This window comes from Dromiciops gliroides, chromosome 5 (assembly GCF_019393635.1).
Source record: "Dromiciops gliroides isolate mDroGli1 chromosome 5, mDroGli1.pri, whole genome shotgun sequence".
Lineage (NCBI taxonomy): Eukaryota > Metazoa > Chordata > Mammalia > Microbiotheria > Microbiotheriidae > Dromiciops > Dromiciops gliroides.
Window position 1 is genome coordinate 108,021,128 of NC_057865.1, and position 23,376 is coordinate 108,044,503.

Below are 23,376 nucleotides of genomic sequence, written 5' to 3' on the forward strand. Positions count from 1 at the left end.
TTGGAATAAATAGATTGTGCAGGGTTATGTCAATGTAATATTGCCAATAACTGAAATATAATTCTCACACTCTCTCTTTTTCTTTCTATATGTGTCTATATACATATATATATATATATACACATATATGGCTAATAGGGAAATGTTTTGCATGATTTCATATGTACAATGATATAATTTTCCTTGGCTTATCATTGAATTGGTGAGGAGGGGCAGCTAGATGGTGCGGTGGGTTGAGCACCGGCCCTGGATTCAGGAGTACCTGAGTTCAAATCTGGCCTCAGACACTTACTAGCTGTGTGACCCTGTTCAAGTCACTTATCCTCAATTGCCCCACAAAAAAAAAAGAACTGAATTGGTGAAGAAAGGTGAGCATTTGGAGTGTAAGGGTATTGATGTATTATATCACATCATCTTGGATCACGAGAGAATTGGACACAACTAGATGGTAAATAAAGGACTGGGACAGGGCAGCTAGGTGGCCTAGTGAATAAAGCACCTTCCCTGGATTCAGGAGGACCTGAATTCAAATCTAGCCTCAGACACATGACACTAGCTGTGACTCTGGGCAAGTCACTTAACTCTCATTGCCCCACCCCAAAAAAGATAGAAATAAAAATAAAAGACTGGGAATGGTGCAGTCAAGTTTGGTGGGTTTGGTAAGAGACTAGGAAGATTGGAAGGGAAGGAGATCATGGTTAGAGAGAAGGCCCAAGGAAGATGTCTCAGAGGTAGAGCCATATTTTGTGATGCTCAAGTTTAGAGTATGACTTTGTTGGCACATCATCCATGAAGAGATGTGGACAGCCAAGGAGACTGACGATTCAGGAGCTCATCACTAGGAATGATGATATTGTTAAGGATAATAGAGGAGGATTGGGGTGGAGCAGAATGAGCCAGGGTCTGAAGTCATCTGATGAGTTAGAAGCTGACTCTGCTGAGGTGTGTATCTTAGTGTAAGGTGGTATGATTTTCCTATAGTGGTCTGAGCATACAACATCAGAAGTGGTGCAGTGTAGTGAAGATTTAAGGAGGGTGAGGTATAGGAAAAGGATTTGAATTTCTAATGATGAGAAATTCATGAGGTCCCAGTTTATTGTTTTTGCAAGGTCATTGAGTAGTGACAAGACAAACTCCTTTACCATTATTCTACTAAGATCAGAGGAAAGAAGACCAATTTCCATGGATTTCCATTTCCATTTCCATGAGGCAATGGGGATGTGGTGTTTTCAGGGGAAATCTAGGCTTTAATTATAATGAAAAATTGAAGGGAAATAGTTTTAGAATAAAATAGGGTTTTCCCATAATAGAGTAGGAGTTATACTGGGTAGAGCAGAAGGATTTAATGGGTTAAAAGGGAGGAGAGTTACTGGGATGGAATTGGGTGGGTCTGAGTCAGAGATGGGACAGCTAGGTGGCACAGTGGATAGAGTATTGGACCTGAAGTCAGGAATACTTTTCTTCCCGACTTCATATCTGGCTTCAGACAGGTACTAGCCATGTGACCCTGGGCGAGTCACTTGTGAACCTGTTTGCCTCAATTTCTCATCTGTACAATGAGCCAGAGAAGGAAATGGTAAGCCACTCCAATGTCTTTGCCAAGAAAACTTCAAATGGGGTCACACAATGTTGGATATGATTGAAATGATTGAAGAACAACAACAAAGTCAGGGATTCTTAACCTGGATCTGTCAATTTAAAAAAAAAATAAAATATTTTGATAACTATTTCAATATTTCAGTGGCTTTTTTGTAATCTTAAATGTTTGATTCTACATTGCCAGAGGAGGACACAAAGAGGGTAAAGAATCATTGGTTTGAGTAGACCCAACAGAGATAAGAGCTTTGTGTCCAGAACAGTGGATCGCAATAATGTTGAATGGAGGATTGAATTGATAGAATGAGTCAGTCTCTATTTATAGTCTTCCAGGAGAAATGAGATAGAACTGAAGAGACTAGTTGGTAGAATAGGAAGAAGCAAAGGGTTCACTTAGTGGAATAGAGGACAATGGCAAATTATATCTAGACATGTAGATCGTGACATAAATAGACACAAAAATTACCTGCACTCACATATATACAATCCTTTTGGAAGGCTTACATCCCAAAGCTGTACTCAAGTAATTGATCTTCCATTTGTCTCTTCCCTGCATAGGTGTTTATAGGATCATTGGATTTAGAGTTAGAAAGACAAACAGTTTTTACCATTGGTGGTTCAGTCATGTAATCCAGCTTCCTCACTTCTAATTTTCTAGATGAGGGAATAGGTCCAAAAAGGTTGACTTTCCCAAAGTCATACATGTAAGTAATAGAAATAAGACTAACTTAGGTCTTTTGATTCCATTTTTTCACTAAACTGCACTGCTTCTGATATTGTATGTTCAGACCACTGTGGGGTAAGGAGTGCTACCTGCTAGCAACAGGAATGTTTTCCTATAAACGATAGGAAAATCATACCACATTACATTAAGATAGACTAAAATGATCAGACTTCCTGAGAGCCACTGTATGTGCTTATTATGGTCAGGATCCTAGGGAGACACAAAAGAAAGAGAGGACATGGTTCCTGTTCTTAAGGAGTTTCAGTGGTGTAAGCATAGGGATTCTGAGTGAGGGGGACTGAACAAAGGACATTTCTTTCCTCCTTCCATTTTGTCTTTCATTCCGCATGGCTTTTACCAGTCAACTTATGGTCTTCCTTTGAATCACTTGTTTTATCTCCAACTGTTCTTCACAGCTGAAGGAAACTTGCAAAAGACAACTCACATGAAGCCCAGTGTCCTACTAATGCATTCCTATCTAAATCCACCTGCTCACTTCCCCAGGGAATCCTAAACTCAGTCTTTTCAATGGAATAGTAGCCACCACCTTCCATCCTTCCCTCTAGATTTCCTGCTGTTTCTGCCATGGATGCCTTTAGTCAAGGAGAAAGCAACACTGATTCCTCATCTCTCTGCCATTTGGTAATTATTTCTGTGGCTTTTCCTACTCGCTGCTAGTGTAGGGTCTGTGGTATTTCCAAGTCCCTTTGTTCTCATTCTGTTTTTAAGTCTACATTAGTGCAAAAGGCTTTTGAATCCTTTCCTCAAGGAATAGATTATCTTTATTATATTTATCTAATATTCTTAATTGCCCATTTATGACACAGACTCCCCACTGGCCTGGGAACAGTCTATGAGCAGATATTCCATTGGTTTAGAAAATATTCCCAACAATGACTACAATTCTTCTCCCCCCCTTTTTTCCCTGGCAGGGGGTGGAAAAGGGGATTATAGATGACTAGTTGGGACCAGAAGAACCACTCTGCTACAGTCTACAAAGAAAGAAGAAACAAAACCAACAAACCTTTCTAGATAGAGTCTCTACATATGGCAACAGGGCAATAGAAATTGAGTGGCTGTAGGTGTGATGGGTAAATGAAAAGTCTCATGCTCAATTTAAGATTTACCACCCCCCCCCAACAAAACTTATTAGCTGATCTCACCCTTATCATGAATATCTCCTCTTATTTACTTACACTTTCATAAATACACACAGAAAAGCATCTCATTCCTCTTCTAGCATATGTGGATAAACACACACACACACACACACACACACACACACATCCTCATGCCTATTCTCAACCTTGAAAGAAACACAACCACACATAAATACTCATAATGCCCTCACAGCTGTAACCCAGATGTACATAATCTGGGTGTGCCTGCCCAGACACCCCTACAGATAAACAACACTAACTACAAATACATGCATGGATAACAGTCACAGGCGGGGGCTGGGCATGGAAGGGGAGCAATGTGTGGTAATGGGGGGGATCTGTGGCTTGTTGGGCAGGAGAGTTGGTGAGTATATAGGAAGGTAGGGAGAAGATGGGCTTGAGGAAAAGAGTGGTAAGAGCGAATGAGTAGGTGGGTATGAAATAAGGGGAACAGCCAGACACCAGAATGCTAGTACCAGCTATGTTCCTTCTATTAATAGATTTACATTGCTTACATTTTGTGGGCAGGATTTTAGGTTCTATTTTGGTTTCATTATTGTTTCATTCATGTGTTTTACTTTGCTTATTCTTTCAGAGTAAATTCAATTTGGGTAGGTTAGATCCAAAATATTTTGGGGGGGATGGGTGACCTTTCCTGTACCCCTTGATTCTGATGCTTTCTTCACTTGTCAATAAAACAATCTTTTCTTATTTAGTTAGTTAGTTCTTAGATCATGGTGCTGATCAGATACCAGGGCCTGGGTTGCTCTTGCTTTATTTCATGATTTTGACCAGCCTGCCAACTCTGGTAGTTCTGGGAACTTCAGCCACAAAGGCTGAAGGAAGGAATGATCTTTAGTCTTAAAAAGATCTGAGGGGAGATTCGATCCTCATCTTCAAATATTTTAAGGGTTGTCATGTGAAAAGGAGATTAGGTTTGTTTTGCTTTGCCTCAGGGAAAAGAACTAGGACCAAAGGGTAGGAGCAGGTTCAAAAACAATTAAATGGGCTGACCTGAATACTGAGTCACCTTTACTGGAATCCTTCAAGCTGGGGCTGCAGAACCATACTTTGAATATTCTTTAAAGGGTTTCCATGACACCCATGAGATTGGGGTGGAACTAAATGACTTTTGATGTTCTTTCTAATCTACACCTATTAATCCAGATTTGTATCACTGATCAAAAGAGGAATCATCTTAGTTTGTGAAGATAATAGTAATCCCTGACATTTACGTAAAGCTTTATGGTTAGCAAAGTGCTTTGTATTAGCAGGAGACAGAACAATATAGCGTATTTTAAATGAAAATTTTTCCTCTGATGCATTCTGGCTCTGTGACCTTGTGCAAATCATTTAACCTCTTAGTGTTCTAAGGTAGGGAAGCTAGGTGACAAAGTGGATAGAATACTGGCCCTGGAGTCAGGAGGTTCTGAGTTCAAATTTGACCTAAGACACTTAATACTTATTAGCTGTGTGACCCTCATTTAAGCCCAATTGCCTCAAACATCAGGAGTCATCTCTAGTCATCCTGATGTATATCTTTCCACTGGACCAAGATGTCTGTAGAGGAGAGACTTTGCACAGCCCTCCCTCACATAAATCCAACTCACTGCAAGTTGTGATATCACCTTGATGTCATGGTCCTCTTTGGTAATGAAGGACAAACAACAACACTAGATGAGGAAACTGAGACCTGTGTTAAGTGACTTGTCTAGTGCCACAGTTGGGAAGCATTTAAAGAGGAATTCAAACCCAAATTTTCCTGACTTCCAGCCTAGGGTTCTGTCTCCAGCACCATGTAACCTGCTACCTGAGAAGATTCTCCATGTGCATAGCTTACTAATGGTGTAACAGTGGTCACACCTGTACATATGAAGGGATCCTGGTCATGTTTTGTGAGCTCTTAGAAGTGGCTTCTAGGAACTGTGCAGGGGCAGATTTCTGCTCTATTTGAAGAAAACTCTCAACCACCTACAGTTTCTGAAAATAAACAAGTTTCAAAGCCTGACTGGTACAGTGCCTTTCTCCTCCCTGGGATCTGAACACTAGGCAGTAGCATGTGCAGATCCTGGGGTGTTTGTGAGGGAGAGAATAAGTTCCCAGTATGCATTGCTTTGAAATGTAGTTGGCAGCTTACTGCCAATCTCTGTGTTTAGTCCTGGCAGTTGGATACCACAGAGCACCAACATTGGACCCAGGCCCCAGAACATACCAAAACAAGACCCATGTGTGAACTCCCATTCTGTCAGCCTTGAATGCCAATTGTCCAGCATAGCAGACTGATGATCAACACACCCAGATGGCAGCTTTGCTAGGCTTGGGTGCTAATTGTCAGAGGTAACAACGTGTGTGTGTGTGTGTGTGTGTGTGTGTGTGTGTGTGTGTGTGTGTGTGTGTGTGTGGCAGTGAAGTCCAGGAGGCAAAGCCAGCTTTCTGAGCTGTTTGGGTGCCAGCTCAGAGCTGTAGCCTCTGGGAACTGCCAACGCCTTCCCACTGCCAGTGGACTCTTCCCCCTGATGGGAGTCATCAGGGAAATTAATGAATCTAGACAATGACTTGGGGAAATGATAACCTTCAAAAACCAATAACAAATACAGTCTACAATAAGACAAGTGGCACAACTGCAATATCAGCCTCTGGCTGCTGGGTTAATGACAAAGAGTGAAGAGGAGGGGATAGCTTGTTCACGCGAGTGAAAGCAGTAACTGTTTCCCACATGCATCCAGGAATAAGTAGAAAACAGTGTGTTGGGGAGAGGGAGCAACTTTGGTACTACTGTTTCCTGATAGAAAAGATGGAATATAAACTCCTTGAGATTAATGATTATTATTTTTAAAAAGTTGTATACCTGGAACCTAGCACAGTGCCTGGAAGATAGTAGATGCTTAGTAATACTTGTTGATTTTGATTGGTAAATTGATTTGGGGGACCAAGGCATTGCATTATACTTTAGCATCAGTTCTGTTCGTTTCTCCCAGGTAGCCCTGAGTGGGGAAGGGAGGGAATGAAGTGTGTGTGTGAGTGTGTATGTATGTATGTGTATGTATGCGTGTGTATATGTATAGGTATAGACATATATGTATATACATGTGTATGTATGTATACACATATATGGGTGTGTATATGTATATATGTATATGTGTGTGTGTGTATATATATATATATATATATATATATATATATATATAGTGTGTAGCTCTATATGTGCGTTGGAAAATCATGGCTGATGTGACTTAATGTTGTGGTAGAGAACTAGTATGACATGGTGACTAGAGGGCTGTCTCAAATTCAGGAAGATTTGGGTTCACTGCCTGCTTCTGATATAATAAGTAAGTCACTTAGCTTCTGTGTGCCGAGGAAACCCTCTAAGCCCGAAATTCTCATCCTTCTTGTGTGTGTGATCTTGGATTCCTTTGTCAGTTAGATTTAGCCTGTGGATCCCTTCTCAGAATTATGCTATTAAATACATAAAATAAAATACATAGGATTGAAAAGGAAAAAACATATATGAAAAAAAATTTAAAAAGCAAAATTTAAAATATTTAAAATGTAAATTAAAAAGTCCATGAACCTCAGGTTAAGAACCATAATTCAAAAAAAAAAGGGGGGGGCAGGTAGGTGGCATAGTGAATAGAGCAGCGGCCTTGGAGTCAGGAGTACCTGAGTTCAAATCCGGCCTCAGACACTTAACTCTTACTAGCTGTGTGACCCTGGGCAAGTCACTTAACCCCAATTGCCTCACTAGAAAAAAACGAATCATAGTTCTAAGACTTTGTTACAGATGAATTATCAGTCTTTGTTACTGGAGGGAATTTCCATGAGAGCAGATTTTATATTCCATGTTATATATTAATCCACTTGTCAAAATATTAATTTATGTATTATTTATGAATGAATTTGTATAGTTTAGAATCTAATTCCAGATGCACCGTCAACAATGTCCCTTATCCTGTGAGGGTCATTTTGATCATGGTGAACTAGAAAAACTGTTGCTACCTTTCACATTAGTTTCCCCTGGTCTCGGTTTCCCTGCTGTAAAATGAGGGAGTCAGACTAAATGACCTTTAAGTTTCCTTCCAGCTTTTGTTCAATAAGACTATGAAAATTTGCATATAGGCAGGCATTAGTATGGGGGGGGGGCAGGTCAAGAAAAGTCTTTGTGTGTCCTAGTGTCTTTTAGTATAAATCTCTGTGCTTGTATCAGTGTGCACATCTACTTGTGTATAGGCAGAATGCCTTTTCTGACTCTCAGTTATCTGGCAGTCTCAGCCTCCTGGAACAGCTGTGTTACAGAAGTTTGCAAAAAGGCTTGAGAGTCTGCAGTGACAGAAATAGCTGAGAAGAACTAAGGCAGATTACCCAGGGCACTGTAGTGAATGAGGGTGCTCATTGGCTACCTGTGACTATGAAAACCAAGTCCCACTGCTTCCAAATTTAATGACTAGCAATTATATGGGACTTTAAGGCTTGAGAAGTGTTTTGCGTGTTAACTTATTGAAAAAGTGACGAAAGAAATAGAGAAATGAGACAAGAAGAAAAAAGAAAGAATGTGAAGCAGAGAAAATGGATGGCCAGTGACAGAATTGGTTGTAGAAGCAGTGATAGATATGATATGAAGTCAGCCTTCTGACAGTGACAGGAAGTGACATCAGAGCACAAAAGTGACCCTGAAAGAGAAGACCATAGAAAGGCTGATTAGATCGGTACAACTAATAGCATTAAGTCTAGGGGTGAGCTAATAGCTAGCATTTATAGAGCGTTTTACAAAGTACTTTATAAATATTATTTCATTTGCTCTTCACAATAAGCCTAAGAGGTAGATGTTATTATGACCACCATTTTATATATAAGGAAACTGAGGCATTCAGAGGTTAACTGACTTGCCCAGGGCTACACAGCTACTTGGATTTGGACCATAGTCTTCTTGACTCAAGTCCAGTCCTCTATCTACCACAATGCCAATCTGCCTTGGAAACACTCAATATAACCTAAAGAACATCACTGTATTCTAGTGGTACCATACTGAAGGAATGACAGCCTGTCTATAGAACAGTAATGTGCGGGAAGGCAAGCTAAGCTATGCTCTCTTAAGTAGCTTGATAGATTTTCCTTGCCTCCTGCCAAAGCCATGATGAAGGTATGACATCTGATATGGCACAACAGTGAAGGAGGACGTTTGCTGCAGTTCTCACAAAGCTGCCACCACATCATTTATTTTGCAGTTCTTCCCCCTAAGGAAGTCTTTTCACCTCTATGGAACCACCACTACAATGTAGATAGACCAAGTGATAGTAGTTTGCCAGGATCACATGTCCCAACACCATCATGAGTGCTTTCCCAGAGAAAGTGATGGTGACTAATGTACATGTTTAACTGGTTTCAACCCTAATCTTTATTTTAAAAATACAAATAATGGGGGTAGCTAGGTGGTGCAGTGGATAAAGCACCAGCCCTGGATTCAGGTAGACCTGAGTTCAAATCCAGCCTCAGACACTTGACACTTACTAACTGTATGACTCTGGGCAAGTCACTTAAGTCTCATTGCCCTGCAAAATATATATATATATATATATATATATATATATAACTCAGATGGACTAGACTCAGATGTTTTCTAAACATTCAGAGGGACGATTTTAGTTTATTTTTCTAGTACTCTTATTCAACCAGTAAAGGCCTTGCCTCCCCCTTTCATGGTCTACTCTAGGATATTATCTTTGTTTCTCTCTCTCTCTCTCTCTCTCTCTCTCTCTCTCTCTCTCTCTCTCTCTCTCTCTCTCTCTAAGGAAAGGTTCTGAATGCCCCCTTTTTATGAAGTATAAAATCCCATGTTTCTCAGACCAATCATTAGAAAGTATTTTAAAAAATTTTATTTTTCCCCTCAAAAGAGTGGATTTCATAATTTATGCCTAATGCTGAGACGGCTTAGCCATCTCATGGTGTGAAAATCACTTGGACAACTATGTAAATGACTATATAAATGTGAGCCATTATTTTTATTTTCTGAGGCTATCTCTAGCATTGGCTTCATTTATAAATTGTCTCAGAAAGTTTACTCCAAAATATCATAAGGTTTAGTGCTATGTTATACCTTAGAAATCATCTACTCCTGCCTTTCCATTTTACTCATGAGAAGACTGAGGTTCATTGAAGTTAGTAACTTGCCCCAAATCATACATCTCCTAATTGGCAGAGTTGGGATTCAAACTCATTTCTTCCAACTCCCTGTTTATTGCTTGTTCATTTATATCAGTTTAGGTCAAGGGCTCCTTAGAATAGAACAAAACATATCATTTAGGTAGCCCATCCAGTAGTTAACATTGTGGTAGTAGAGTCAAGCCAAGCCATGCTATAGTTTAAGGCTGTAGTCTGTATACAAGTAGCAGAATAGATTGAGGTGTGTCCAAAGATTTAAAATTGGGAAATATTTTTATAGATGGTTTCTCAGATAAAGGTCTCCTGTTACAGATATATAGAGAACTTTGTCAAATTTATAAGAATACAAGTCATTCCCTAATTGACAAAGGGTCAAAGGATATGAACTGTCAGTTTTGGGATAAGTAAAAACCAAGCTATATGGAGTCATATGAAAATACTCTAAATCATTATTAATTAGAGAAATGAAAATTAAAACAATTTTGAGATATCATCTCACACCTATCAGATTGGATAAAATGAAAGAAAGAGAAAATGAAAAATGTTGGAGGAGATATGGAAAAATCAGGGCACTAATACAGTATTGGTGGAACAGTGAACTGATCCATCCATTTTGGAGAGCAATTTGGAATTATGCCCAAAGAATTATAAAACTGTGTATGCCTTTTGATCTAGCAATACCACTATTAGGTCTGTTTCCCAAAGTGATCAAGGAAAAAGGAAAAGAACCTATATGTTCTAAAATATTTATAACAGCTTTCTTTGTGGTGGCAAGGAACTGGAAATTGAGAGGATGCCCATCAACTGGGTAATGGCTAAACAAGTTGTGTAGTACATGATTGTGATGGACTACCACTGTGCTGTAAAAGGTTGAGCAGGTTGGTTTTAGGAAAACATGGAAAGACTAGCGTGAAATAATGAATAGTGAAATGAGCAAAATGAAATGAACATTGGATATAGCAACAGAAATATTGTTCAAAGAATAATTGTGAATGATTAAGTGATTCTGAGTATTATAAATATTCAAATCAGCTACAAAGGACCTATGAAAGAAAATGCTATCCACCCCCAAAGAAATGATGAATAGAAGTATGCATAGTTTTACTTTACATATATATCATTTGTCTATATATGTATGTGCATACACATACATATGTTTCTGTGTGTATGTGTGTGAAGTGGTGGCCTTCTCTAATGCAGTGAGAGGAGGGAGGGAGGGAGGGAGGGAGGGAGGGAGGGAAGGAGACAGCTTGAAATCTAAAATGTAGCAAAAATCAAATCAAATGAAATTGGAAAAAGATGAAATCTTTTAGTGTGGTAGTTTTCAGAGTGTGGTCTAAGAACATCTGGGGATCCCCAAGATCCTTTCAGGAGGTCCAAAAGGTAAAAACTATTTTTGTAATAATACTAAGATATTATTTTCCTATTAGAGCATTCCTACCTTTTCCAACTATATATCTGTATAAGGTCAGATTTTCTTCATGTACTTAAAGTAAAGCAACATCTCTCAACAGATTGAATGCAGAAGGAGACAGGAGAATCCAGTTGCCTTCTGTTGAGTCAGACACTAAAGAGATTGGCAGAAATATGTAAACAGTATCACTCTTCTCACTAAATATTTTTGTTTGGGGAAGTAGTTATTTTCATTAAAATGTTATTAATATTAACATATGAGTTTATTATTGTTATTTTAAATGAATTGATAAATATTTTTAAAGCTTATTTTAAATTTCTAGTATGGTAAATATTAATACAGAGAGCTCACATAAATAAAATTTCTTTGGAATCCTTAATAATTTTTAAGAGTATAAAGAAAAAGAGAATAAAGGAATCCTGTGATAAAAATGTTTGAGAACTATTTCTCTAGTCAAAGGCAAAGTTAAAAAGTGTGTGAAAATTTGTGACCTATATGTGACTTGAAAGGGGTTAACAGGGAATTAAAAATAATCAGCACAATATGAGTTGATTCATAATAAGGGGAGCTAATAACATTATTTGCAGTGCTAAATTGATATTTACCACACCATCCAGATGGCTAAATAATACCATTTGGAACACGTTCTATATTAGTGGTTCCCAATGAAAAGATCAATGTATTCCCATATGTCTAGTCCAATGATGATTATTATTATTGGCAATAATAACAAGAATAAAAGATTTTAAAGAGGAAATGTAATTGAGCCCTGAGTATTGGCATTCCATTGTGATACAAGGCAAGGTGGATCTACCTAAAAACAACTAGTGTTGCTTGACACTGCAGAGAAATGTGACTTTTTAATAGAACTCAATTCTAAGTATTGTCTACCCCTGAACAATTTTATTGACACAGAAAATGATCTGTTTTTGAGGCATTTTCCAACTTCTTTCCCACAAATGGCACCAAATAAATTTAAAGAGAATAAGGACAGTTTGATTATTCTTGAAATGTTAAAGCAGGTAGCTCTTGTAAGACAAAATATTTAGCAACTAGAAATTTTAATTGTTTTAGAGAAAGGTGCCACAGATGTTCAAAGTGTCATACTTATAGAGATGCTTTGGATAATATCATAGATCATGCACTTAGAAAATTTGTAGAGGACACAAAAATGGGAGAAATAGCTTGCAAATGAGCAACAGAGTTAGAATTCAAAAGTACCTTGATAGAATTGAGTGTTCGGCTGAACTGAATAAGATGACTTTTGTTTTGTTTTGTTTTGTTTTTGTGGGGCAGTGAGGGAGGGTTAAGTGACTTGCCCAAGGTCACACAGCTAGTTAGTGTCAAGTGTCTGAGGCCAGACTTGAACTCAGGTCCTCCTGAATTCAGGGCCGGTGCTTTATCCACTGCACCACCTAGCTGCCCCTAAGATGACTTTTAATTAGCATAAATGTAAAGTCTTACTCTGGCTTAGAAAAAATCAACTTTTCAATGACAAGAGAAGGAATAGCTAAACAAGCATTCATCTTTAAAAGCTCTGGTGGGTCTTTTTTTGTTATTGTCCAATCAATTCAATCATGTCTGACTTCATAAGCCCATTTGGGGTTTTCCTGGGCCAAGATACTGGAATGGTTGGCCATTTCCTTCTCCAGCTCATTTTATAGGTGATGAAACTGAGGCAAACAGGGTTAAGTGACTTACCTAGGGTCACATAGCTAGGATGTGTCTGAGGCCAGATTTGAACTCAGATTTTTCTGACTCCATGCTTAGGTCTCTATCAAATGTGCTGGTGTGTCTCGGTGTTGACTGTGAAATAAGAGCCAGCTAGGTTAACACGACCTTAGACTGAATTGACAGAAATGTAGAGTCTAAATAAGAGATGATAATTATTTTGTACTCTGATCTTATCAGAATACATCTGGCATATTATGCTTAGATCTGTGTGCCACATTTGAGCAGGCAGCTGGGTGGCACATTGGACAGAGCACTGGACCTGAACTCAGAAAAACCTGAGTTCAATTCCAGATTCAGACACTTAGTAACTGTGTAAGTGGCAAGTCACTCAACCTCTCTTTGTCTCAGTTTCCTCATCCATAAAATGGGGATAATAAATGGCACCTGTCTCTCAGTATTGTTGTGAGGATAAAATGAGGTAGTATTTGTAAAGCATTTTGCAAAACTTGGAGCTATAGAAATGTTGGCTATTTTTATTTCTATTAGGCAGAACACCAGTAAGCTGGGGGAATGCCCAGGAGAGGGTGACCAGGACAAGGAAAGCCCTTGAGATCATGCCACATGACAATCAAGTTGAAGGAAATGCTGTTGTTTAGCCTAGATGCACAGAAAGACTTAAGACATACATGATGGCCAGTTTTAAGTAATTGAGGAGTTAGCACTGAAACAAATTAGACTCATTCTGCTTGACCCCAGAGGGCAGAACTAGGAGAACTGGATAGAAGTTTCTCTTTTTTTCTTTTTTGTCCCAACAAACATTTATTTTGTTTTTTCTAGTTACATGTAAGGGTAGTTTTCAGCATTCATTTTTCACAAGATTTAGAATTTCAAATTTTTCTCCCTCCCTCCCCCTCCTCCCCCCTCCACAAGACATCTGGGTAGAAGTTCCAAAGGCAAATTTAGGCTGGAATAAGGAAAACCTAACATTTAGTGCCATCCCAAAATGAACCAGCTGCCTCACGGAAATTGGAAGTTGTCCTTTCCTGAAGGTATTCAAGCAAAGTAATTGTGGTTAAGTGACTTGCACAGGATCACACAGCTAGTGTCTGAGGTCATATTTGAACTTAGGTTCTCCCAACTTCAGGGCCAGTACTCTATCTACTATGCCACCTGGCTGTGCAGACATTTACTAGCTGTGTGACCCTGGGCAGGTCACTTAAGTCCAATTGCCTCAAACATCTGGGGTCATCTCCAGTCATCCTGATGTGTATCTTTCCACCGGACCCAGATGGCTCTGGAGGAGAGAGTGAGGTTGGTGACCTTGCACAGCGCTGCCTCACTTAAATCCAATTCACTGCAACTCATGACATCACCTTGATGTCATGGTCCTCTTTGGGAATGAAGGACAAACAACAACAACAAGTGCAGTAAGCTTTATGACTATTTGTTGCATATGTTGTTGAAGGGAGTATTGTTCAGGTATGCATTGAACTGCATGATCTTTGAAGCCCCATCTCCCTTTGAGATTTTCTGCTTTGCCTTTTGCTTACAGAGCACATATTAATACAGAGATGTATCTTGTAAAAGCAGTGCTTTAGAAAGGCTAATTGATGATGATGATTGATGATGATGATGTGTAAAATGGATTAGAGAGGCTGAGGAACTAAATGTAGGGAGACTAGCTAGGAAGGTGTGGGGAATTTGCTTTCCAATTTCAAGACCTCTTATGCCTTTCCAACCACCCACTAAGTTCCTATCTCCTGTGTGAAAGATGCCCTCACTTGTCAGTTTGTTTGCAGAGCAAAAATGATTGATGTGCCTTGAGCACAAAAGCCTTTTTTTTTTATTTAGGTTATCAGATCGACTCACTCTCTGTGTTTTCCTTAATAACTCATCATTCAGGTGTCTCTAAGGTAATGATGTTCCAGAATCTTATTGCTAGCACTGTATAATACTCTAATATACTAAATCTACAGTTACAAAAGGCATGCCTACGGTCATAGCCCCAGAACCAGAAGGGAGTTTGGAGATCATCTACCTAACTTCCATCTCAGAAGAGGAGGGCTATTCCAAAATGGGGGGCCACCTGTAATTCCTGACATTTTCCCTCCTGGAGTTGTTCTGAAGTTTGTTGGCATTTTTCCTATACATAATGAACTTTTAAAGTTTTATTTCCTTCCCTTTTTGGTGTTTGGGCAAGCTACCATTCCCAAACATCCCTCTGGATATATTTCACAAATGTTTTTTGCCTCAGGAATGTGAAAGGATGGAGAGGAAGGCAGGGTGATATGAATTGTAGTCTTGCATTTGGGAGTTCTAATATGTCATCTGAGAGAATGTTCCTGGGTCAGTAGGCATTCAGAGTATTGTAGATGGAGAAAATGACATGAGAAGGAGAATAATATAGATATACAAGAACATCATTTATCTATGCTCCTGGACAAAAAGAGCTACCTTTTATCCAAAGAAAATAGATGATGTAAGCTATGGGGTGTGATCTGTAAACTAATATTAGAGAAAATGAAAAAGTAAAATGTGTTCTCAGAGCTGACATAACTTTTTCATTTTCTCCAATATTAGTTTACAGATCACACCCCATATTTTCCTAAAGCTTCAGAACATGCGAGAGGATGCTCAGCACCATCGAAGCGGGGGTGGGGGGGGTGGATCCTTGGTCTCATTTGCCCTGGAGTGTAGGAGCAAAAGCAGTATCTCATGTGTACATTGTACTCATCACATTAGAGCTCAAAGTACAGACAGTCCTGGCATTAATGACAACCCACTTACTTATGTCTCTGACATGGAAATGACTGAGCCAGCTCAGGAACTCCCCTTCTCTGTCTGGAAATGTTCTTTTTTCCTCTCCTTCAGCAATAAGTCATCAAAACAACAAGCATTTATTAAATGCCTACTCTGTGCCCCGTAATGTGCAACAGGGAATAAAATATATATGGAATGAAAGAGTCTGCATTTTCAAAGAGCTCATGATAGAGGGATTAGAATCAGGAAGACAGTACACAGATATGGAATAAACAGAGAGAAAATAAATACAAATGAACATAAAGAGAATAAATAAAAGGCAGTTAGGCAAGGAGGGCACTATAATTTAGAGGGATAAAGAAAATCTTCCTGTAGAAGACGGTGCTTGAGCTGAATCTTAAAAGAAGAGAGGGGTTTCCCTAAGGCCAATGTGAGGAATGAGCACATTACAGATATAAGGGATGTCCAGGGCAAAAGCATGGAGATGGGAGATGGGGTGTTGTGTGTGAGGAACAGAAAGAAGACTAGTTTGGCTGGACTGCAAAGTGCAGGAGGACAAGTAATGAGCAAGAAGATTGGAAAGATGGGTTGGGAACCATCTGTGAAGGGCCTCATAATTTACTCATCAGGCAATAAGGAGCTCCTGGAGTTTACTGGTTAACAAGTGACATAGATCTGCCCTTCGGCAGTTATGTGGATGTACAAGTAGGGAGGGACTTGAGGCAGGGAGGTCAATTAGGAAGGCTTTGTAATAATGTCAGAGAGAGATGATGAAGTCCGTGGCTGGAGTGATAGCTATGGAAATGGACAAAAGGGGCTGGATGTGAGAGATAAGTGTATAGAAAAGGTAAGGATTGGCACTTGATTGGATAAGAGGAGTATAAAAGAATGGAGATCTGACTGTAAAACCAAGGTTAAGAACCTGGAAGAAGGGAAGGAAGGTGGCACAGTGAATAAATCACCAGCCCTAGATTCAGGAGGATCTGAGTTCAAATTCGACCTCAGACACTTGACACTTACTAGCTTGTGACCCTGGGCAAATCACTTAACCCTTAATGCCCTGCAAAAAAAAAAAAAAAAAAAAAAAAAAGAAGAAGAACCTGGAAGAATGGAGGAAAAAATGATAGTGTCTTTGACAGAACTAGGGAATTTAAGAAGAGTGGATATTGGAGGAGAAGATAATGATGCCTGTTCTTGACAGGTTGAATTTGAGATGTCTGTACCAACTGCATCCCTGGTCCTCAGTTTTCATCTTGTCCCAGGGTTGCTTGGGTAGCAGAATTCCTGGGATCATCAGCAAACTTCTAATGCTGTCACAGTATGGTCTTCCCTGACTTCCTGTTACCGTCTTCTCCCCCAACTCCCTTCCCATTGCAAACCTCAGGGAAGGTGAGGCAAATGGGCTGGAGAAGAGGAGAAAGGAAAAATCAGGAAGAACAAACTTGACAAAATTGATGAAAATTTTCTTTATTCCCCCAGAGTGTGCCCCTTATTTCATGTCCTCATCTATGCTTTCTAGCTCTCACCCCCCACACTTCACTTTAAACCCCAGAGTACCTGCCCAGCCCAGCCTAGCCCAGCCTACTCCCCCTGAGGCTAGATTGACAGTAGAATCCTTCCCTATGCCACTATGCTGGAGTCTGTGTTCCGAGCCATGGGAGGGACACCCTTTGATTAGGAAATGGAGGGGATCTCTGGTCTCACTGACTAGTAGGTATAGGTGTGAGGAGGTAGCAGTTCACATGAAAATAGTACAATTTTCTATAGAAGCGTTGTCATAAAATGGTGCAATATAGGTGAACTGAACCTGTAGGTGCCGTTCTTTGGAGCATAGGCAGATATTCTCTGCCTGGTGTTAGGCGACCTCGTGGAATTTTGGGGATGCCCATGTAGAACTCTGAGACCAATTTGTCCATATTACAATAGATTGTAAACTTCTTGAAGGCAAGGATTTTTTTGTTGTTGTTGTTCCATAGGTGTTCTGAGTACTACAGGCACATTTTAGGGGGTCTATAATTATGATTTTATTGGGGGGTGTGTGTGGTGGTTGTGGGGGGCTGGCCAATGGGAAGCCCATACTTAAAGCATGCACATTGCACTGCTGCTGCTGCTGCATCCCCAGCTAAGCGGGAGGGAGGCTTCTTTTGTCAAATTAACACTTTCTGAGTGCACACCCAGTTCTGGCTCAGTAGCCAACCAGGAGACCAACAAGGGTCATAGAATGTCTGCACAGGCTCTAAAGGAGAGAACTGGGTTCCTCAGTAGGAAAGCCCTGTAGCAGGCTCACTGAGCCTCCTCTCTGGGAATGCAGCATGGAGAATACTGTGCTGACGCTCAGATGTTGGACCTCCCATTGGCTAGTCCCTATCCCCCCCGCCCCTTACACATGGACCTTCCAGTGTGGGAATCCCTCTTCCAATGCAGATCAACAGCTATGATGCAGTTTGTAGTTCTGTTAAATTACTTGGGGTGGCACATAACTACAACAAAATCAGTGAAGTGAATGACCACATCCAGCAGACCAAAAATAAATGTAACATTTATGAAGATCAAGCAGGAATGGAATGAAGAGATAGGAGAAGATACCCCCAACCACCCCTCTGCTCTACAGAGGTGGAAGGTCCACAGGTGTTAAACATTGAACATGTTTTGGAACTTTTTCAATGTATTGATCAGTTGTGTTGATTTTTTTCCTCTTTAAAAACTACTTTTTAAAATATGGGATGGCTATCTGGGAGGGAGAGTGGGAGGGATACTTGGACTAACCATAATGATATAAGAAACAAGATATCAATAAAAACTCATTTTTAAATGTCACTTAGGGGCCACAAAATGTTAAGTGATGAGTTCTACATTATATAGCTAGTAGGCATCAGAAGTGGGGTTTGAATCATCTTTTTTGATTCAGAGGTCAGCCCTCTAACCACCGTGTCACTGCTGCCCCTCACCTGGAATATAATAGGCATCTGATAATTGTTGAATTGGATTATATGTATACTTACTTTTAAAAAAGAACTTTCTCTAATGCATGCCATTTTTGTGTGACCTATATTAATTTGTGGAGATAATAATGATGATGGTGGTGGTGGTGATTAGCATTGATATAGCATTTTGAAGTTTTCAAAGTGCTTTACAAATGTGTCAATTGAGCCTCACAATAATTCTGGAAGGAAGGCACTCTTATTATCTCCATTTTACAGATGAGGAAAGCAAGGAAGACCAAGGTCAAGTTACTTTCTTAGGGTCACACAGTTAATGTCTTCAGGAGGATTTGAACTCAGATCTGGATTCCAAATGCTTTGGACTCTATTGCTACCTAGCTTCCCTGCGAATTATGTGGAACTGACAATAATCCACTGGGGTTTTCTGAGTTCTGCTAAAACAGTCTCCAGAAAGAATGGCTTCAGGGTTTCTGTTTAGCTATCCCTCTCTCCAGAGAAGGCACTTGCTAATTGCATGCTATGTTTTTGGTGTTAAAAGAAATGGACTTCATTATAATTTCATAGAACTTCAGATTTGGAAGGAATCTTGGAAACAACCTATTCCAGTCTATTAGGAACCACCTGTTTCAGATGGAACATCTCCAACATCTCCTTGAAGACCTTCCATTTGTGTGTGTGTGTGTGTGTGTGTGTGTGTGTGTGTGTGTGTGTGTGTGTGTGTGTGTAGGAGGTGGGGTAGGAGAAGGAATAAAGCTAAGTGAGGGGTAATATCTACTATCCCCCACTGTAACTCTATTTGTTAGGAAGTTCCTCTTCCCCCTCACTCCCCTTACTGAGAGAGGACTAAGGTAAGACAAGGTAGACAGCTTTCTAAGGTACAAGACATGAGGGCAAAATGAAAAGTATATTCTTATATTACTTCTTATAAATGTGCAAAATAAAATTCCATTCGCCATAGCCTGTAGTTAGGCATTTGTTTCGTGATCTCACTTGCACTAAGTCACATGGTTTAATAAAGCCTCAAAGGCTATGGTAGATGAACAGCACATTTTCCAAGCCTTGTACGAAGTAGAAAAATGCCATAATGGAGCTCTACCTAGTGGATCAGACTTAGATATATGGATAATTTGGAGGACTAATTAAAATAATTTGCATGTACTCATGCAGTTTATGAGCTCCCTTTGCAAGTGAAAATTTTGTGTTTCCAATTTATTTTTCTCTCTCTCTCTCTCTATTTAAGCACATTCCTAGAAATCCAGCATCCCAAGGAAACGTTTCAGAAAGAGTAGCTTTGCCTTTTGTAAACAGCCAAAAATAAACAGATCTCTAATAATGAACAGTGTGCTTCCTTCATGTCACAAGGGTAATTGAATCTCATCGTTCTGACTAACCAAAATTTAGGGAGGGGATATTTCCTGAAAGTCAGAAGGGCCTAGTTGAAGCAGTATTATATGTGAATGCAGGGTTTTCTGGAGCCTTGGGGTGATCTTGATGACAACTATTCAAGTGCCCCTCTTAGAGGAATCCGTGGAGCCTTGAAAGTAGAGAATACTGTCCCTTTTCTGATACAGTTTCTAAATTGTTGCCTTGCCTTCCTTCAAGTCTCCAGATCTCCCAGCTTAGCTATGGCTGCTTGCTTCAGTCAGTCAGTCAATCAACATTTATTAAGTGACTACTATGAACCAGCAGGCATGCTAAATCCTGGGCATACAAATATGAAAAAGAAAGACATCCCCTGCCCTCCAGGAACTTACAGTCTAATGGGAAGGAGACAGAACACAAAAGGAAGCTGAGACAGGTGTGTGAGACACATATACCTTCTCATCCACTTGTTATATTAGAATTGTTCTGCAGTGGAAAAGAGAAGTCTGGAAAGAGGTGAGAACCAGGTGCCTATGCTGGGAGAACAGAACAGCCTTGAGAGTAACTACCCTAGTCTTTGCAATGATAGGAATGCAATAAATAGCAGAAGATCCACTGGGAAGAGTGAAAAAGACTAAGTCTTGGTGTAAAAATGTATCATCAGAATTCAGAATAAATGAAAAGACTGGTCTCTTTTTTCTTTCATTCTTTTTTCTTTCCTCCTCCTCCTCCTCCTCCTTCTTCTTCTTCTTCTCTCTCTCTCTCTCTCCTTCCCTTCCTTCCTTCCTTCCTTTCTCCCTCCCTCCTCCCTTCTTCCCTTCCTTCCTTCCCTATTAGTAGAAAGGTGGAAGACTACAGGTGTGAAATATTACATACATTGCTAGATGCAGTCACTGGGATGGGTTTGTTTTGCTATACTGTTGTTTTTTGTCACCAGGGAATGTTCTATGCAAGGGTAAAGGTGGGGAGTGCTATTGGAAGTGACTGTGGAGGGGAAAAGCATCAGTATCACATTAAAAAAAAGTTCTAACCATCTATTAGGGATACATATTTACTGCAGTTTCCCTTTCATTATTATCTTTTATAAAAAGGCAATGCCCTTCTTAGTTTAGTGCATACAGGCCATTGTTAATAGTTAATGTATCTGGGGCAGCTAGGTGGCACAGTAGATAAAGCACCGGCCCTGGATTCGGAAGGACCTGAGTTCAAATTTGGCCTCAGACACTTGATACTTACTAGTTGTGTGACCCTGGGCAAGTAACTTAACCCTTACTGCCCCACCAAAAACAAAACATAACAACAACAAAAAAATAGTTAATGTATCTACTCCTTGGTCTCCCCTCGAATTGTCTCTTTCTTTAGGAATCTTTGGTAAAAAGAGAATGAATGAAAGAGCCTTGGGGATGCTTAGTTTTAATTACTGTTGTTAGGCCAGATGTTTCTGGGGCCATATTTTTCAGCTTGGAGAAACTCTACCTTTTTATGCTGACCCAAAGACCTTCAGTGGTTTACCAAGCATCAACGGAACTAAGATACTACACCTTGACTCACATTCAGTGCTTCATCTGCTTTGCTCTCCTTGTTGCTGCTGCTGTTAATGAAACAGCTTTAGGCAGTGAATGCTTTTTTTGTTGCTTTAGAAAAAAAAATAACTCCTCCTTTTCCTCCCCCTCTTTAATTACTCTCTTCGTTTGACTCCTGCTTATGACAAGACTTCTTTATTCCTGAGGTTATAAACAAGTTCCTGTAGTCTTGCTGACTCAGGGGTTTATTTGTATGGCCTTGGTGTGAGATTAATTCCTGTTATAACTGGCACCTAGGGCAGAGAGGATGCCCGAGACCATTTCAGGGGGTCCTTGAGGTCAAAACTATTTTCTTAATAATAAAATCTTATTTGCCTATTAAAATATCATTTCCTTTTCCAACTATGTACCTGTGTAAAGCCAGATTTTCTTCATATACTTTAACCAGAACAACATATTATAACAGAATGAATGTAGAAGCAGATATGAGATCTAGCTGTCTTCTGTTAAGCCAGACAGTAAAGAAAATTTACAAAATATATAAAACAATGCCTCTTTGAGGGCAGGGACTGTCTTTTTCCTCTTTTTATATCCCCAGCATTTAGCACAGTGTCTGGCATATATAGTAGGTGCTTAATAAATGCTGAATGATTGATTTTGCCAAAAAGTTACTTTTTATAAAACTGTTACTTGTGTTCATATTTAATGTTTTTTATTTTTATGTATTTTATTTTAATGAATTAATAGAGATTTTAAAATGTTATCATTTTCCATTTCAAGTACTGTAACTCTCAATAGACATAAGTGATATAAAAAAATCTCTTGGGGTCCTTAATGATATTTAAATGTGCAAAGTGGTTCAAAGATCAAAGAGTTTGAGAACCTCTGGCCTGGGGCTATTGAACCTTAGAACAGTTGAGGCATTTGACAGATGTCATACTGAGTGGGTGGAGCTCAAAGACCCAGCAGGCCTAAGGACTTTGACCTTGGATGGAATATTTAAATTCTTAGTTCATAGATGTAAGGAATTTCTCAGGTCCTGTCCTAGTGTCTAATATCTGTTCATGGACATATGGAACCATTTCTGTTTATCAATATAAGTAGTTGGGTTATATGGGTATTGTGTTGTTGTTCTTGTTGATATAAACACTCTTCACCCCTTTGGAGCCTTGAATCACAGACTTTTACTAACTTCTCTTTTAAATTAAATGTTGTAGAAATCAGCTCTCAGGAGGAAGTGTGCAGTCTGTAAAATTGTGGTCCACACAGCCTGTATGGAGCAGCTAGAAAAGGTAAGATAGTGCCACCTGCTGCACAACTTCCTATAGTGCATGCATTACTGCTTCCAAATGTCACTTCCCCATGCCTTTTATGTATCTCATCCCATTTCCAGGAGATCCAAAGACATCTGCCCAGTATAAAAACAAAAAAACTCTATGATGTTGAAACTCTAAAACAACCCCCAAACATGCATATTTTTATTTTTACTCACCGTTTTGTTTAGTTAGTTTCTGATTGTGGAAAACCTTCTGCTTTGGTTCAATTTGATAGATAGCCATTGGTGCAAGGTTAGTATCCTGATATTCATTTGGTCTGTAGAGTTGCTGGGGAAAAAAGCAATTTACCCATCCATATTGCTTTTGTCCTCTATGGGAGGTTGCTGATAGCTTTTTTACAACCGTTGAAAGAAACTACCATGATTATGAATTGCTTAAAACTATTTGGGAGGCATGGAAAGAGTAAAAAAAAAAAGAGAGAGAAATAGCCATAGCTAGCTAGATAGAGAGATATAGTTGGATACATAGGTAGAGAGATAGAGGAAAGAATGTTGGATTTTGATTCAGAAGACTTGAGTATAGATCCCTCTCTCAACTGGAAAAGGGGAGGGTTGTGAATAGATGATTTGTAGGACCCTTTTAAACTCTAAATCTATGACTCTGATATTACTTTAGGATACAACTGGAGCTGCACTGAAGAACTCAGGCATTTTTTCCATTTGGGGACCCTTGGACCCTCATTGGAAACATGTATAGTTCCTCACATTTTTATGTACCCTGTAACTATT

The 23,376-nt window shown here is 39.5% G+C and overlaps 1 protein-coding gene across 1 annotated transcript in view; it reads left to right on the plus strand.

Moving 5' to 3' along the window:
- The window catches only part of DGKI (diacylglycerol kinase iota), a 599,484-nt gene that overhangs the window by 199,683 nt on the left and 376,425 nt on the right, over window positions 1–23,376 (plus strand). The window contains 1 exon segment of the mRNA XM_043965727.1: window positions 22,529–22,603. Coding sequence (XP_043821662.1) covers window positions 22,529–22,603 — 75 coding nt within the window.